This window comes from Epargyreus clarus, unplaced genomic scaffold (genome assembly GCF_041222505.1).
Source record: "Epargyreus clarus isolate Ecla_fem2 unplaced genomic scaffold, WU_Ecla_fem_2.2 ptg000007l, whole genome shotgun sequence".
NCBI lineage: Eukaryota > Metazoa > Arthropoda > Insecta > Lepidoptera > Hesperiidae > Epargyreus > Epargyreus clarus.
In genome coordinates, this window is record NW_027332215.1 from 11,182,211 (window position 1) to 11,197,496 (window position 15,286).

At 38.4% G+C, this 15,286-nt stretch overlaps 1 protein-coding gene across 2 annotated transcripts in view; it reads left to right on the forward strand.

Moving 5' to 3' along the window:
* The window catches only part of Tkz (tyrosine kinase-like protein), an 84,711-nt gene that overhangs the window by 55,096 nt on the left and 14,329 nt on the right, over positions 1-15,286 (forward strand). For both annotated transcript variants that reach the window (XM_073074602.1, XM_073074601.1), the window contains exons 4-6: positions 8,321-8,552; positions 9,650-9,797; positions 14,975-15,270. In XM_073074602.1, the coding sequence (XP_072930703.1) occupies positions 8,321-8,552; positions 9,650-9,797; positions 14,975-15,270 (676 nt within the window). The remainder of the gene's footprint in view (positions 1-8,320; positions 8,553-9,649; positions 9,798-14,974; positions 15,271-15,286) is intronic.

Consider the following 15,286-nt stretch of genomic DNA (forward strand, 5'->3'; position numbering starts at 1 on the left):
ATGTAAGTACAGTGCACATTGCCTAGAGATCGCACTGCTGTTCCGGTCTGAAGGGTGTAGCATATGTACTTACGCGAGCCGTACTAACTTGGTCCTTACGTGCAGTAACGCATCGGTGATCTCATGTGGAACTCCGCTTATACATGTGCTTTACTTTGTATTTAAAAAAGCGCGTGTGTATTTATGTAGGTCCGCACGGATGAAATTATACTTCTTTGGTGGTAAGAGTGTCTCATGTATCATTAAGTAAATGCACAACAAGTCAAATTATTAAAATAGAGAAAAGAATACACAATGAAACGACACGACAAGTGATATGACGTGATATAGCGCATATTATCGTATCATAAATATCGATTTTCCTTTATTACTAGCCAACTTTATGGTGTCGACTATTATCTGTAGGTGTTGGAAAAAACTCACTAATCTTTTTTCCAAAGGCCCCAAAAGAAGGAGATCTTCAAAAATAAATCTCTCAGAGTACTATTTCTCTAATTCCTAACGTAGTGTAAAGTCCACCATAGCGAAGTGGTACTAATAATTGGGAAGGACTCTTGTAGAGATAAGGTTTTGAGGCATTTAAGTCTATGCCTACTTATACATCACGCATAAAGCAAAACTCTTATCCTACCCCATATGTAGTATGTATGGAATATATTTCCCGCGTTTACTACCATATGTCTGCATTGTATTGTTGGGAAATTAAGTATACCATATTGGTGCAACGATTCTCTGAAGTTGCATGATGTTCTCGGGCGAGATGGTGTCAATTACGAAAGCCGCTCCTTAACGCATCATTGATAGTTCCAATGCTCCAGTGCGCGTCAATAAGCCTTAATGACCGCGCGCCTCGGAGTTTGATTGGTCCAAAATAGGGCTGCCATATATGAACAATATGAACATTTACATTGTAGAGTGAACAAATTGTTTTTTTTTTAAGTTTACCATATTAGTACAAGAGCGATTTCTCCGAAGTTGCATGATGTACTCGGACAAGATGGTGTCAGTTACGAAAGCCGCTCCTTAACGCATCATTGATAGTTCTAATGCTCCAGTGCGCGTCAATAAGCCTTAATGACCGCGCGCCTCGGAGTTTGATTGGTCCAAAATAGGGCTGCCATATATGAACAATATGAACATTTACATTGTAGAGTGAACAAATTGTTTTTTTTTTAAGTTTACCATATTAGTACAAGAGCGATTTCTCCGAAGTTGCATGATGTACTCGCACAAGATGGTGTCAGTTACGAAAGCCGCTCCTTAACGCATCATTGATAGTTCTAATGCTCCAGTGCGCGTCAATCAGCCTTTATGACCGCGCGCCTCGGAGTTTGATTGGTCCAAAATAGGGCTGCCATATATGAACAATATGAACATTTACATTGTAGAGTGAACAAATTGTTTTTTTTTTAAGTTTACCATATTAGTACAAGAGCGATTTCTCCGAAGTTGCATGATGTACTCGGACAAGATGGTGTCAGTTACGAAAGCCGCTCCTTAACGCATCATTGATAGTTACAATGCTCCAGTGCGCGTCAATAAGCCTTAATGACCGCGCGCGTCGGAGTTTGATTGGTCCAAAATAGAGCTGCCATATATGAACAATATGAACATTTACATTGTACAGTGAACAAATTTTTTTTTTTAAGTTTACCATATTAGTACAAGAGCGATTTCTCCGAACTTGCATGATGTACTCGGGATGGTATCAATTACGAAAGCCGCTCCTTAACGCATCATTGATAGTTACAATGCTCCAGTGCGCGTCAATAAGCCTTAAAGACCGCGCGCCTCGGAATTTGATTGGTCCAAAATAGGGCTGCCACATATGAACAATATGAACATTTACATTGTAGAGTGAACAAATTGTTTTTTTTTTAAGTTTAACATATTAGTACAAGAGCGAATTCTCCGAAGTTGCATGATGTTCTCGGACAAGGTGGTGTCAATTACGAAAGCCGCTCCTTAACGCATCATTGATAGTTCCAATGCTCCAGTGCGCGTCAATAAGCCTTAATGACCGCGCGAACAATATGAACATTTACATTGTACAGTGTACAAGTTGTTGTTTTTCGGACTTTATGTAAAGATCCTAAGGAACTAAAGAAACGTACGCCTTTTACAGATTGCAGGTACTAAAGGTCTATAGGGAAATCTGACTCTGATATGTTATGGTACTATAGCTGTTTTTTACACATTTTATATTTAATTACTAAAAGTTTAGATTGAATGGCACTCTTTTCGGGGTGTTTTCGGGGAGTCATAAAGGTTAAAGAGGCTTATTTACGGCTTTGTCTAAGGGCTTTAACTTTGATATAGACAATAGGTACAGAAAAATATACATATCCCTATAGCATATTAAAAAATCTTAAATGATTTTTGTCCTACTTGTTATCCAACCCTGGTAAGAACCAGTGCACGCCGTCATGACACGATAAGTGAACGCACTAGTAACAGATGGAACTATTATTAACACTGATTGCTGCGTATCTCAGGTTATCATCGACGGTATGGCTATCGGATTTGCGATAGACTCTAACCGCCTTTGAGGGTTTAATTATCGTAATGCAAGTTCAAGCTGAGATATCCAATCCATTATTGTTTGGATATACCTATCAGATATTAAGTTGATTATACTCATATTACTAATGATTCCTTTGTTGTTGTACCTTAACGATTCCTTTGTGGCTGTGCATCTGTATGTTATAGACTAATTGTAAGAATGACTAGGCCATATAGAGTTACGTTATATTGAGTGAAGTAGTGCTACCTAACTAACGGGGCAACAGTTAACAGCATTTTGAATAGTGAGGAGTAATTGCCGCATGTGACACTGTTTAATTGGCCCTATCTACTTTAGCCGGAGACAATGTTTGCATAGTTAAACGTGTTGACAAAGTAATCACTAGCAACATTACCCGGTGCAAACTGAACCTACTTAACTGAGATATAAATAAGATTTGACGATTTTTTGCATTTGTCTAAATTATATTGTCGTCAATGTTATGTGTTAAGCCCTGGTCAAGACAGTTTTTTAAATAAATAACATTATACGAAAACATACACGAAAACTACGACCTGGACAAGAAAGAAGGTTTTTAAGTAAAAAGCATTTGACAAAATTGTTGCATTAGTAGCATCGTCGACGCCGCTACCAATTTAAAAGACTAATAAATCAATTTATTAAAAAAATGATGCGTAACATATGGTCGAAGCCATCAGTAGTCGCATAGATCTGGACAAGACATTTGGTTTGTGTTCAACATACCTAAATACAGGACAACTAGTGACAGTAGATTAAACCACAGTTATTAGGGCTGATTCCTGTGTGTGGCGGCCTGTCATTGGCGATGTCAGTCCAATTTGCGGCGGTTGCTCAGTTAGCCCGCCGTGGTGGAGCAATCAAAGTTATGCTTCCCGGCAGAGATGCTCCTTTGTGTTGATAAAGGATTTCTAAGCGCATAAACGAATAGCGGATTTAATTAGTAGAGTTAATGCTATGAATGCGTGGTATACTACAGGCGTAAGAAGCCGTATGTCAATTACGTGTTTTGCCGTTTTGCGTACCGCTGGTCAGCTTGCTTGTAAAGTCAGCTGGACTATTTCCTTGATTAGACTGAGCAAATATCTACTCCTGTTCGCTTAGTAATTATTCAGGATTTCTCACGGTATACCCAAATTGCAAATTTTAAAAGGAACTGAAATCAGTCAGGAAGATCTGGTTTAGATATCAGGTATATTTAAAGAAATATGTTTATAGACGCCTGCATTTCTCGAAGAGGGAGGTAGCTAATCAAGATACCGACATAGCTCATAGCTATTTGCCAATTATACACAAAACCGAATGTGGCGACGGCATAACGTAACCTCTGTGCCGTTTTAATCAAATCAAATACTGGGTGACTCGTCCGCATGAAACTAGGGATGGCGATTCTTGCCGAAAAAGATCGATTCTTGAATCGATTCAAATCGAAGTGTAATAAATCGATTCACAAGAAAATCGAGGCCCAAAGCATCGATTCTCCAAAAATCGATCTTCTCAGTTAAAAAAAGGCGAAGACATTGAAAAAGGAACGTCTGAACAAGCACTGAAATACGTATCCGTCAGCAAAAAATGTCTATAACACATTCAACCACCTTCGAAAATATCGACTTTCAATTTTCTAGGATGAAAGATCGATTCAGTGAATCGAGATTGCTGGAGATCGATTAAAATAACCGATTTTCTGGCCCAAAAGATCGAATCTTCGATTAATCGATGTCTGATTGCCTTCCCTACATGGAACTGTTGCGACTGATTACTGTGCGAGGATATCAACGCTTTGGCTGTTCAATTAGCGCGCAGCAACTCAGTAACGCTGACATGATTAAGTTGGTCTCATCAACGGATTATATCGTGCTCAGTCAGAGGTAAACCATCAAACCAAGCATTAATAACGTTAATAAGCAGACAGCCGATTGGTTTGAAATTCGGTCTCTCACGCATGATTGAGGTTCGAGTTCCATATTATGCATTGGGTGTTAAAGATAAATTGCTTTCATTTGTCAGTGAAAGCAAATATGGTGAAGCAACCAACAGTAAACTATTTTCACTCTGAAAGGAGTTTCTGGTAGGCATACCAGTGGGGTATTAAAGAGTCTAGGGTAAAAACAGGTACCAATAACATTGATGTATTACTGAGACATATAGTATAGGTAATAAGGTCCGGCGCGTTGGAAAAGCCTTCTAAAGCTATATCTGTTTGTTATTTCCAGCTTGAAGTTTGTCATTTATTCGCTAATAGCGTTCATAATAATTTCTCAATCGATTAAACATTACGAGTCGTCAGTTCCATGAATAGACCATTATTCAAAACACAGACTTATAAATCAGAACCCTGGCCTGGCGTGGGCACTACGTCTATATTATTGTGTACAAAGCTTTCGTGTTAGTGTAATCTTCCGATGGACAGAACGATATACACGCAATACAATGTTACAATTTTTTATTTTCCCCTTCACAACTATGGTAATTAATAGAGTTAAAAAAATAACTTATGCTGCTCGTAAATAGTCCTGGAAACAAATTACATTTAGTACGTAGTGAAGGTAAAATTTAATCAATTACTTCACAAAACCAACGGAGACCTGAGTGAAATTGGTAACGAATGGAGCAAAAGAAGTATTCCCTAGGAAATTGATATTTGTTCTGCTTATTACACTGAACAGTTTTGTACTCGAGCACACAGCACACTTCGTTCGCGTAGAGTTGTTTAGTGAAGTAAAAATACTATGGGTGGGTTGCATCGAAAGTCTGTTAAAGTTTGCGTTAAAGTTAAATATAACAGTAACTTTGACGGTAGCGATGGAATGCAAACATTTTGTGTTCAACCAATAGATTTGTCATTAACGTAATTTGTGTCGCTGTCACCGCAATTTTTAGTTTACATTGACAGATAGGAAAGTTGACAAATACAGTAACATTAATCTAGCGGTTAAAGATAAGTATTGGTTATGACGTAATTTCAAACTCAACTAAAATGGTGCAACTAATTATTTTTATAACCATGGATTTGACGGTTGGTTAGGCTTCTGTAAATGTTAAAGTGACTTGATGCAACCCACCCTAAAAGTAAGTTATTTCATCAAACAGAAGACTTGTCAAACACATTCGTTCAGTGAGTATAAAAACATTAAGTCAGTATGTATGTATAGTGTAGTTATTTTTACGGAATGGAATATCAATATCAAACTTCGAAACACTCAACGTAACTTTGACAGATACTAAGCCCTTCCTCTAGGTACTTCCTGCTTCAAATGGCTTCGGTGTTAATAATATTTTTGTAAACGCTACGGTAAATACCAATTCATACAGATACATAGGAACATATTTGTTATACTTATTATAGTTTGAATCAGGTAGTAGTGAAATATGTAAATGGAATAAGTATAGTTTAGTTAACCCTCAGCAAGCATCGCGGGGTCACAATGACCCCAGTGCATCTTTATCTCTATTTTCATATGACCTATAAAAGTTATAACTGTTATTTTAATAAATCTAACATATTATTGTTCTTTAATAGCAAGGGCATTTATGCCACAAAAACCATATTCTAACAAAAGTCGTTATATAGATACTCACTTCAATTTATTCATTACTAATTTCATATGCACATGTGTAATCCTCTTACGCTGAATGGATTATTTGTATTGACAGCAGTCATACAATAATGTAGCATGTTGCATTAAGCGGTACTGTCTGTTGAGTGGTCAAGTTCAATGTCAGAGGCAGCCGGCGCCTGCGGTCTAATTCAAAAAGTAATTAAGCGATCGGCCGATGTTAGATTAAAGGACCGTTTTCATTATGCAAGTATTCGCAGCCTCTCGTGCTCTCACCTCGCGAAGCGAAGCGCTTTGGGAAAGTTGCAAGTTTGCAACTGTAACTGTCTACCGCTATTCGCTTGACGAAACTTCAGAAATTGCTTGCAATAATGCCGTTTTCTAACTTATTTGTTGCGGTTGTTATATATTCATGTAGTTCATTTGTTTCGTCTGTGTGCGTTTTAAATATTCGGCAAAAATGGGAGTGTAAAGTCAAGTCATTTTTATGGTTATTATTGTCGTTGTTTCTTTACTGTCCGTCTATTGAGTGTGGGTCTAATCTTAATTGCCTTAGCTTCTGTCACTCTCTGTAGAATATTGAGTTCTCTTTTTAAAGAACTCGCAGATGTGCTGGTTTTCTCACGCTATTCACCTTCACTTAAGGTAAAAATTATGGAATAGCGAAACTAATTACTTGGATTTTAGATAAAAATAAAAATAACTCATATTTCAAAAGTTGTAGTCATTTGACTTCTGTTGAAATATTAATTCGGTCGGGACAATTCCAACAAAACATCTCGTGGCTGTATAAATCTTTGTGCACGCTAAAATGTCTACAGCAGTCATGTTCCTAAGCAGTGATGTTTGTGGCTTCTATTCATGCAAACAATATGTGTACACGTTGCACATTGTAAACGCGTCCTAACAATTGTATGTGATTCGCCGACCGGAGTGACGCCCACCTGTCCATTGCGGTTTCCCCTGCAGCGACTACACAATTCGGGGCTTAAACATCCCAAACAGTTTGTTTGTGGAAACAGTTAAAATTCTGCAACGAGCAGTAGTAATCGGATTTAGAATCAATTAAAGTTCCGTCCACTGCTTAGCGACTCGGAAATCTTATTAATGTGACCTGTTTTCAAGGCTTTAATTCTACCGGCACCGCGAGTGGAAACGAAGGAACTCGTACACGTCTTGATAATTCTATCTGTTGCAAAATGTAATTAGTCTGTAAACAGATTACTAAATACATTTGCTTAATGTGTTGTTAATAAATTGGTTTCAATTTGTGTATAATAAAATTATGACGTCACTTTTTAAATTTTACGCGCTTGGGGATTTTCCATTAAATCCTGAATACTTTTAGTTAAATATATAGGTGATTGTTTACCCTTATAATAGATAAAGTCCCGTTTTAATTTAATTACACTATGTTCCCAAGATTAACACGAAGAAACTGACATTATTGTTTGTCAGTTTCTTCGTGTTAATCTTGGGAATGGATATTAGTCAAATATTCCGACGAAACACACGTTTATGTTTTACAGTCGTACAAAAATCTTAATTTACTTTAAAAAATAACAGTTAGACTGTTATATACACTAACTTTAATTATACGCAAATACAGAAACATAAATAAATTTCATCCATTTTATTTATATTGCTGTTCTTACATGGATGGCGGGAGTTGAAACTGTGTGCCTTACGCCTACGAGTGTACCTTCAACACAAGATTTCGTTAATTGTATACGTATTGGGTACCAAATTCGACTTGCGCTTACTTACTCCGTGTCGTTACTCGTCGGGTAACCTTCGATCAAAAACATAAATTCAAATTATAGATGTCGCCACACAATAGAATAAACAATTCTCGTTAACGTTTTTACGATCTATTATAAAGACGACTTACACACAGGCATGCGCATAAATGTATAAGATAGCATCGGTGACGTGATGTCATCGCGGTTTGTTCTCGACCAGATTATGTGCCAAAATAAAAAAATAAAAACACTTACTCATTTTCGCAAGAGTTTTGGTGGCGACCATCTTACTACTTAGGCTCAGGCGCGGCACATCAGTTCCACAAACGACAGTTTTGTGGAGTTTATTACAGATGTCCATGGCGGCAGTAATATTACCATCTCGTGGACTGCATGCTCGTTTGCTACTTTATTTATTAATAAAATAGGTATCTTTAAATTTTTGTACATGTATTAAATGAATATTGTTTTGTCCGTAGACTGAACCAAGAGATAAAAGGTGGTGCTTGGTGCCCGAAGCCGCAGATCACGACCGAGTCGACAGAGTGGCTGGAGATAAACCTTCACTCGGTGCACGTGATCACGGGGGCGGGCACGCAGGGCCGCTTCGGGAACGGCCAGGGCCAGGAGTACGCGGAGGCGTACGTGCTGGAGTACTGGCGCCCGAAGCTCGGCAAGTGGGTGCGCTATAGGACCTCTGATGGCCAAGAGGTGGGAAGTGTTGATTGTTAGTTTTAATTCCCGACGGTAAATCGTGGGTGTTGTTTGTTTAGGGCGTACATCGTTTTACATGAAAAGTGATGGTTAGCTGATTAACTTTACATGTATTTGAATGTATAGATTATCATTGAGTGTATTTTTAATTTATCGTATACGTTTTCTGGTTAATATAGCTTTTTCTTATGGATTTATCTAGTGTATCTACTATGTATAACGTTGCATCATATTATTTAAACGTCGTTAAAACAATTAACTTTTTCTTGTTATTAAAGAACACCTTTGTACTAAGGTAATGGAAGGTTTCCTCTAGTATTACGGTATAATTTGTCGAACACTATGAAAAGGAAGTAAACCGTAGTAGAAGTAGATACTTTTGCCAAATCCATAACAACAGTGGAAGGATTATGGCGTTTATAATTTAGCAGTAGGCCGGGCGATACTAAATTAGGGCATCCTTAGCATGACGCAACGAGCAAACTGATTCAGATGTCGTCCCGCGGATTACAGTCACTCAGCCCATTATGTCTGAAGGCGTTTCGCAATTTATTTGCTTGTGTCTGCGCGCTTATCTATTATTTATAGTAGGCTTTAGGTTCCCATTCAATAAACAAGAACCAGAAATAATAACGATGCTTAGCTTATGTTTGACCGTTTTTATAGGATTTCACTGAATTTGGTTAGTTGGAAATCATGATTATTAATTTATTACTCTTGTTTAAGTATCTAAAACAGCGCGGGGATATCTATCTATACGTCGGTTCAAGTCACTTTTTGGTAAAGATGAGTAAGGTCTATTAAGAGGGGCGACCATATTAGCGAAATAATCATATTAATGTAAATTGACCCGCGTGGCAGAGCGGGCATCATGACTCGCAAAGGATTCCGGGTTCGATCACCGGTCAGATATTTGAATGATGAATTTAGATTTCTGTTGTGAGTCTGGGTGTTTGAGTATTTATTTACGTGTATAGCAGCCATGGCACGGGGAAACCTAGTATGGGGCTATGAGTAGTAGAAAGTGACTAAAATAAGACATTAATGGGGGCTCGTAGTATTAACAAATTGACGACGAGATTTCTTCTACGCAGATTCTGTCCGGCAACACGAACACGTACCTGGAGAAGAAGAACCACCTGGAGCCGCCGATCTGGGCGTCGAAGGTCCGCTTCATACCGTACAGCTCGCACCGGCGCACCGTCTGCATGCGCGTCGAGCTCTATGGATGCTTCTGGAGCGGTCAGTACACGAACACATTGACACTGAGAGTGACACAAACATGTACACAAATACAAAAGAGGGAGGCGCGATGCACACACATTCATAAATAGACAGAACATGCACACCAGCGCATTCACATTTCATGACGAATATTATTTAATTGTTGTTATATTGTATAGTTCGCGCGAAACTACTAGTACGCTCCGAATATAGAAACGAGTGGCGTTGCAATAGCAATTTGCAGATATTAGCAGGAGGAAGACAGCGCGAGACCCCTGCAGGTGTACCCGTCCGCTGCCCGCTCTCGCCCTCGGGTACATAGCTGCGTTAGTGTGCCCTTACGTTACAGAGTATATGCTAGCTAAACTTGCGCTCAACAACTTCACAGCGGACTAGAAGTTTGGCGCGGGCTATACACAAATACAGAGAGAGGGAGAAAGAGACATGATGCACACAAACATTTATAAATAGGAAGAACATGCACAAAAATGGACACTCACATTTCACAACGAACTTGATTTAATTATTGTTAATATGCTGTTACTGTATAATTGTTGATATTATTGATGGACGGACCGCAACATCATCATACCTATTTCTGCCTTATAACACCAGTATTAAGCGCTGCTCTGTTGGTTTCAAGAGCGTGGTAAGGGTGGCACATTTTTTCTTGGCATTCCATTTTAGTCCTGAGAGTCCGTCACAGAGCGGCGCATCTGTGCCCGACCTGAGGTAGGAATCTAATCTTATCTCGGGTTGATTATAGACGTCCAGTGGCGGCAATAACCACTTACCATAATATGGACTGCATGCTCGTCTGCTACTCCTATGTTATAAAAAACATAATCTCCTACGGACAGGCATCATGGATATAATGAAAAATCGATACGAGTTTAATTATGAATATGAAGCATTTCTGATTAAAGTAAGCCGATATTTCATCTGTCCTTGTCAATGCGTAATAATAATTAAACGCAATTCATAATTTAATGTGAGTTTGACAGACAGCTTCGTAATTGAAACTTAGGGTGGGTTCCGCAATTGTAAACAACGTCCATATTGCATACAATTAATGCTTGGTGAAGCTTGAAATTTAGATTAGCGTAGCATATATGTATAGGTAAAGTGACCGTGCAAAATTTAATTAGCTAAAAAAATGTATATATAGCTACCACGTACCACGAGCTCGTTGTTAGCCAATTATTTTCCCAAAGCTGTGTATTCGTTTTTGCCCGGAAGGGGATGGCCAAGTCATTTCAATGTTAAATGATATTCAATGAAAACCAAGCCTTCCTCTTGGTCCTGACACAACGCATGCTTATTCAATCCTCCATAGGATAGCCTACTTCAGGTCGGTTACGGATGTGTTGCTTTTATTCAGTTGGATATCTCATGGCTGTGGCGGATGTTCGTCGGAGGCCCGGGGCGGAAAGTTAAATGGAAGCCCCCTGTCTAAAAAGATGATTTGATTTAACAAAATTACTAATATTGTCTCATAGAGTGATACTTCGCCGACAAATATTTATTTCAGAGGTGATGAGTCCGGCGACCTTATTTTTTGCTCATAGCAACTGTGTGTGGGGCTTCCCAAGACCAGGGGCCGGGGCGGGGGCCCTTACGCATCCCTTAGTCCGCTAGAGTATCATGATCCACGCCCTTCAAACTAAAATTGTTATTAGGCAGAAACATGTGGCAATGGTGCTACTGTTATTCTGCCATCTTAAACAATAGCGTTGCTAGAACCTAAGATACCTTCAGTCTCATACATGTTACATGCCTTTGACATGTTATGATCGACCAACATATGGATGTACCAACATTGTACGTGACGTTGAACTGGGCAACTGTATTGTTCGGCTCGCTATTGTAATATTCGCATATGAAATTTTAATGTTCCAAATAATAACATTACAATCCCATGCTCCACTTAACGTCCTTATTGACGCTTTGGTCATTTCCGGACTCTATTGATGAGGAGTATCTTCACCGATAATTAATTTCACGTGCCAGGACATGTTATAATTAATTTCCTGTCTTAATTTCCTCATACAGATATGACATGTAATTATGTATTAATTGTGATATTACATAATCTAGTAAGTAGCATGTACGACGTGAAATTTTAATCTAGTTAACATCTTGACACCTACAAACATAACGGTCATGTGATTAAAATGTAAAATTTAACAAAAATATGTTGACGGAGTTCATATTATGATCCAGCGCGCTAAGTAACATTATATTAAGGAATTCCTAGATTTCAAACAGTATTATCAAAATTTATACAACTTCAACATTGTATTATTTTATTAGAGAATAACGATATAGAAGTCTGTTGTACATTTTGTTGAAAAATGTACAACATGTATGAAAAAATACTTATCAAAAGTAAATTAAATGTAATCATCATAGGTACTAGGTACTCACTTCTAGCATTGGTTTCGTTGAAAGCTTATCGCTCATTCCGACGTACCGTTATATAATTGTTGTTATGGTAATTTGTGGGCAATACCTAGAAGTTCGCCGCATGCAAGCCATTATTGCAGTAAAATGCTGCAAATTACTCCGTCTAATAATACCTCTGCCATTTTTCATGTTTTTATACTAATCTCTATGACTAACTTCGAAATTTTGCAATTTAATTTCCAACTCTCTGGTACCAGTCTGGCGCTGCACCACACTTTACGAGGAAGCATTACGGTGTATCATGCGACATGCATTATTTTTTATAACATTTTCGTACGAATATATGCTTAGTTAATTCTGAAAGGATACAAAATGAATGACAATGATTTTACTGGAGGCAGTGGGTGTCATGAGCTGATTTAACCTAGATGTCAGCAAGTTCCCATCGTTATGGCTCAGTGGCTCACTCCGTTCAGATTTTTATCGATTGTTAATAATCGAGAACGGCGGCATACCGTCCCTACTGAAGCACGGAACTGTGGAAGTCCCTAGTGTTTGCCCTTCCAAGTCTTGGACGTACCAGACGTTGTTTAACTTTATAAGTCGGTTATGATACGCATCTATAACCGACTTTAGTATTGTTGGTTATAATATTAGACGGACTGCATGCTGTTTTTATGTAAAATATGTTCTACTGGACTGCGGAGAGTAATGTTTGTAATTGGATGTATATAAACAGTGGAAGTTACATAGGGTATATATGTTTTTTACAAAGTCTATGATTTTTAAGCTGTCATGTTTTTGTATTTTACAATCATGAAATTTTTCGCAGTCTTCGTTTATATTAATTATTCCTATTTATAAATCTCAATTAGCGTAACAATACTGTTATGTAAAATATCAATACTGTAGTGGCAGTGAAACACGTGTAGGTGCGTTGTACCTAGCAGATATATTGCAAAGGCGCCGACCAGGTGTCGGTCTCGTACGGTGCTTGTGGAATACAAAACGCATTGATTTGACTCATGCAGTACAACGCTCACATTAAAGGGCCGAAAGCTTTGGTATTCCCGGAGTCGCCCGCGCGATCTCTAGTTCCTGCACGGTTTTATGAAATTCGCCTCATACATTATTGTTGAAGTAAACTGACTGGTGCCCGTCCGGTTATTGATTCCGACTGTTAATGTTGGTTTGACGCGTTTTGGGAAATGTTATAATGGGCTCTGAATACATGGCGTTGTTTCTAAGCTATCAGTTTGTTACTTGGTAACTGAATTTCGTTCATTAATGACAGTTTATTGACGCTTTAGGTAAATGTTTTCGTAAAATAAGTATTTTTCATACGTGGGGAAAATCATCATGGATAAGTGGTTATGTCGGACTCTAACCGGCTAACACCCCAGGGTGTTTTTCCGAACACGTTATATCGGGACTTTGGATACATTCTCGCATTCTTCCGTAGTCCAAGTTCGTAGCCAGTTATAAGCCAGTGTGAAATTACTGATATAAGTTCCTTGGTCCCTTCCTTGCTAATGCTGAGATAGTAATAAATATGCATGGACAGACTCAGAACTGGAGTCTAAAACCATCACTCAGATTCTGTCTTATCCTCAAATAAAACTCAGTATCTTGTGTGCAACGATATAACATATGCTTTAAAAAATATAAGCCATATTTGACCGGACGATCATGAGCCGTATTGCTCAAACAAATTATGAAATAAATTGATAAAAACTAGGTATATGGGTATTCGGCATATGTTTCATGGCTCATATGGTGACATTTCATGGGTCAAGTTTCATTTTAAATTATGAAATCTATTGCGTTGTTAACTAGCATTCGATTTTAATTTCACTACCACAAGAAATACTTTAATGCATAATAATGATACGTTCTATCCATTTTCACTTGTCAAAGCGCATCCACTTAATTGCATTAAGAAGTTGCAAACATTCTGCATACAACGCTACCATCAATATTTTAGATTTCCCGAAACTGAAACAAATTCTCGTGAGACTTGGTTCCGTTACATTACCTGGATATTCGATCCATCTCACTCTTATCGCTATTCAAGTATTAACTTATTCCGCAGAAAGCATCTGAATAAGATAGATATCATATCATACTTATCCCGGGAGTTCCAACTTAGTCCGTAGGAGTAGAAAACCATCTGCAGGCAACCTCTAATCTTATCTGAAGTTAAGTTCAGATGTTCATGGGCGGCAGTAGCCACTTACATTCACGTGGACTGAATACTATTTCGTTTCTTCACGTTAAAAAAAACTTAAAAATGATGATTGAATTAATGATGATTATATAATAATATGAAAAATCAGTTGCAATAGCGCACAGATCCATCGAGTTAATTCTTATTTATTATTATATTAGCGATCTTATTATCGCTAGCTGGATGAACTGATTAACTCTCGTAGGAATACGTATTAAAAAGTTTAAGCCTTAATGAGATTTGTTGGGGCGGTAGCAGCATTTTTTTAATACGCTTCCTAGGTAAGTCAATTCATAAATGCGACGACCTACTTTTCATCATTCAATTCGAGCTAAAATTGGATTATCGGTAAAGTCCAAGCGATCGTTCATGCCGTTTGATCGCATTATGATCGTAGGAAATTTAATGAATATGCTCTGTATTTAATGTAATGATTTCATATTCGTTACGCACAAAATATATATTTTGGTATTGCAGCCGACGAGTATTCTTACTTCTTAGCTTTCCTTAAAAAATATATAATTTCGACATGCAAAATAATTAAATAAATTTATTTCCGTAGTCGGAATCGTCTCGTACTCGATGCCGAAGGGTAACAAACGGAGTAACGGCGTGGAGCTAACCGACACCATATACGACGGTCAATGGGGCGAGGACCTGCGTGGTGGGCTGGGGCAGCTGGTGGACGGCCAGTTCGGGGGCGACGAGATCCGGGAGGCCGCTAAGAACCTGGCGTGGGTCGGCTGGAGGAACGACTCGAAGCTCGCGCCGCCGGTCCTCATCTTCGAGTTCGATAAAGTGCGCGAGTTCAGCGCCGTTCATCTCTACTGCAATAATAAGTTCATGAGAGATGTGCAGGTGAGTCGGTATTTCT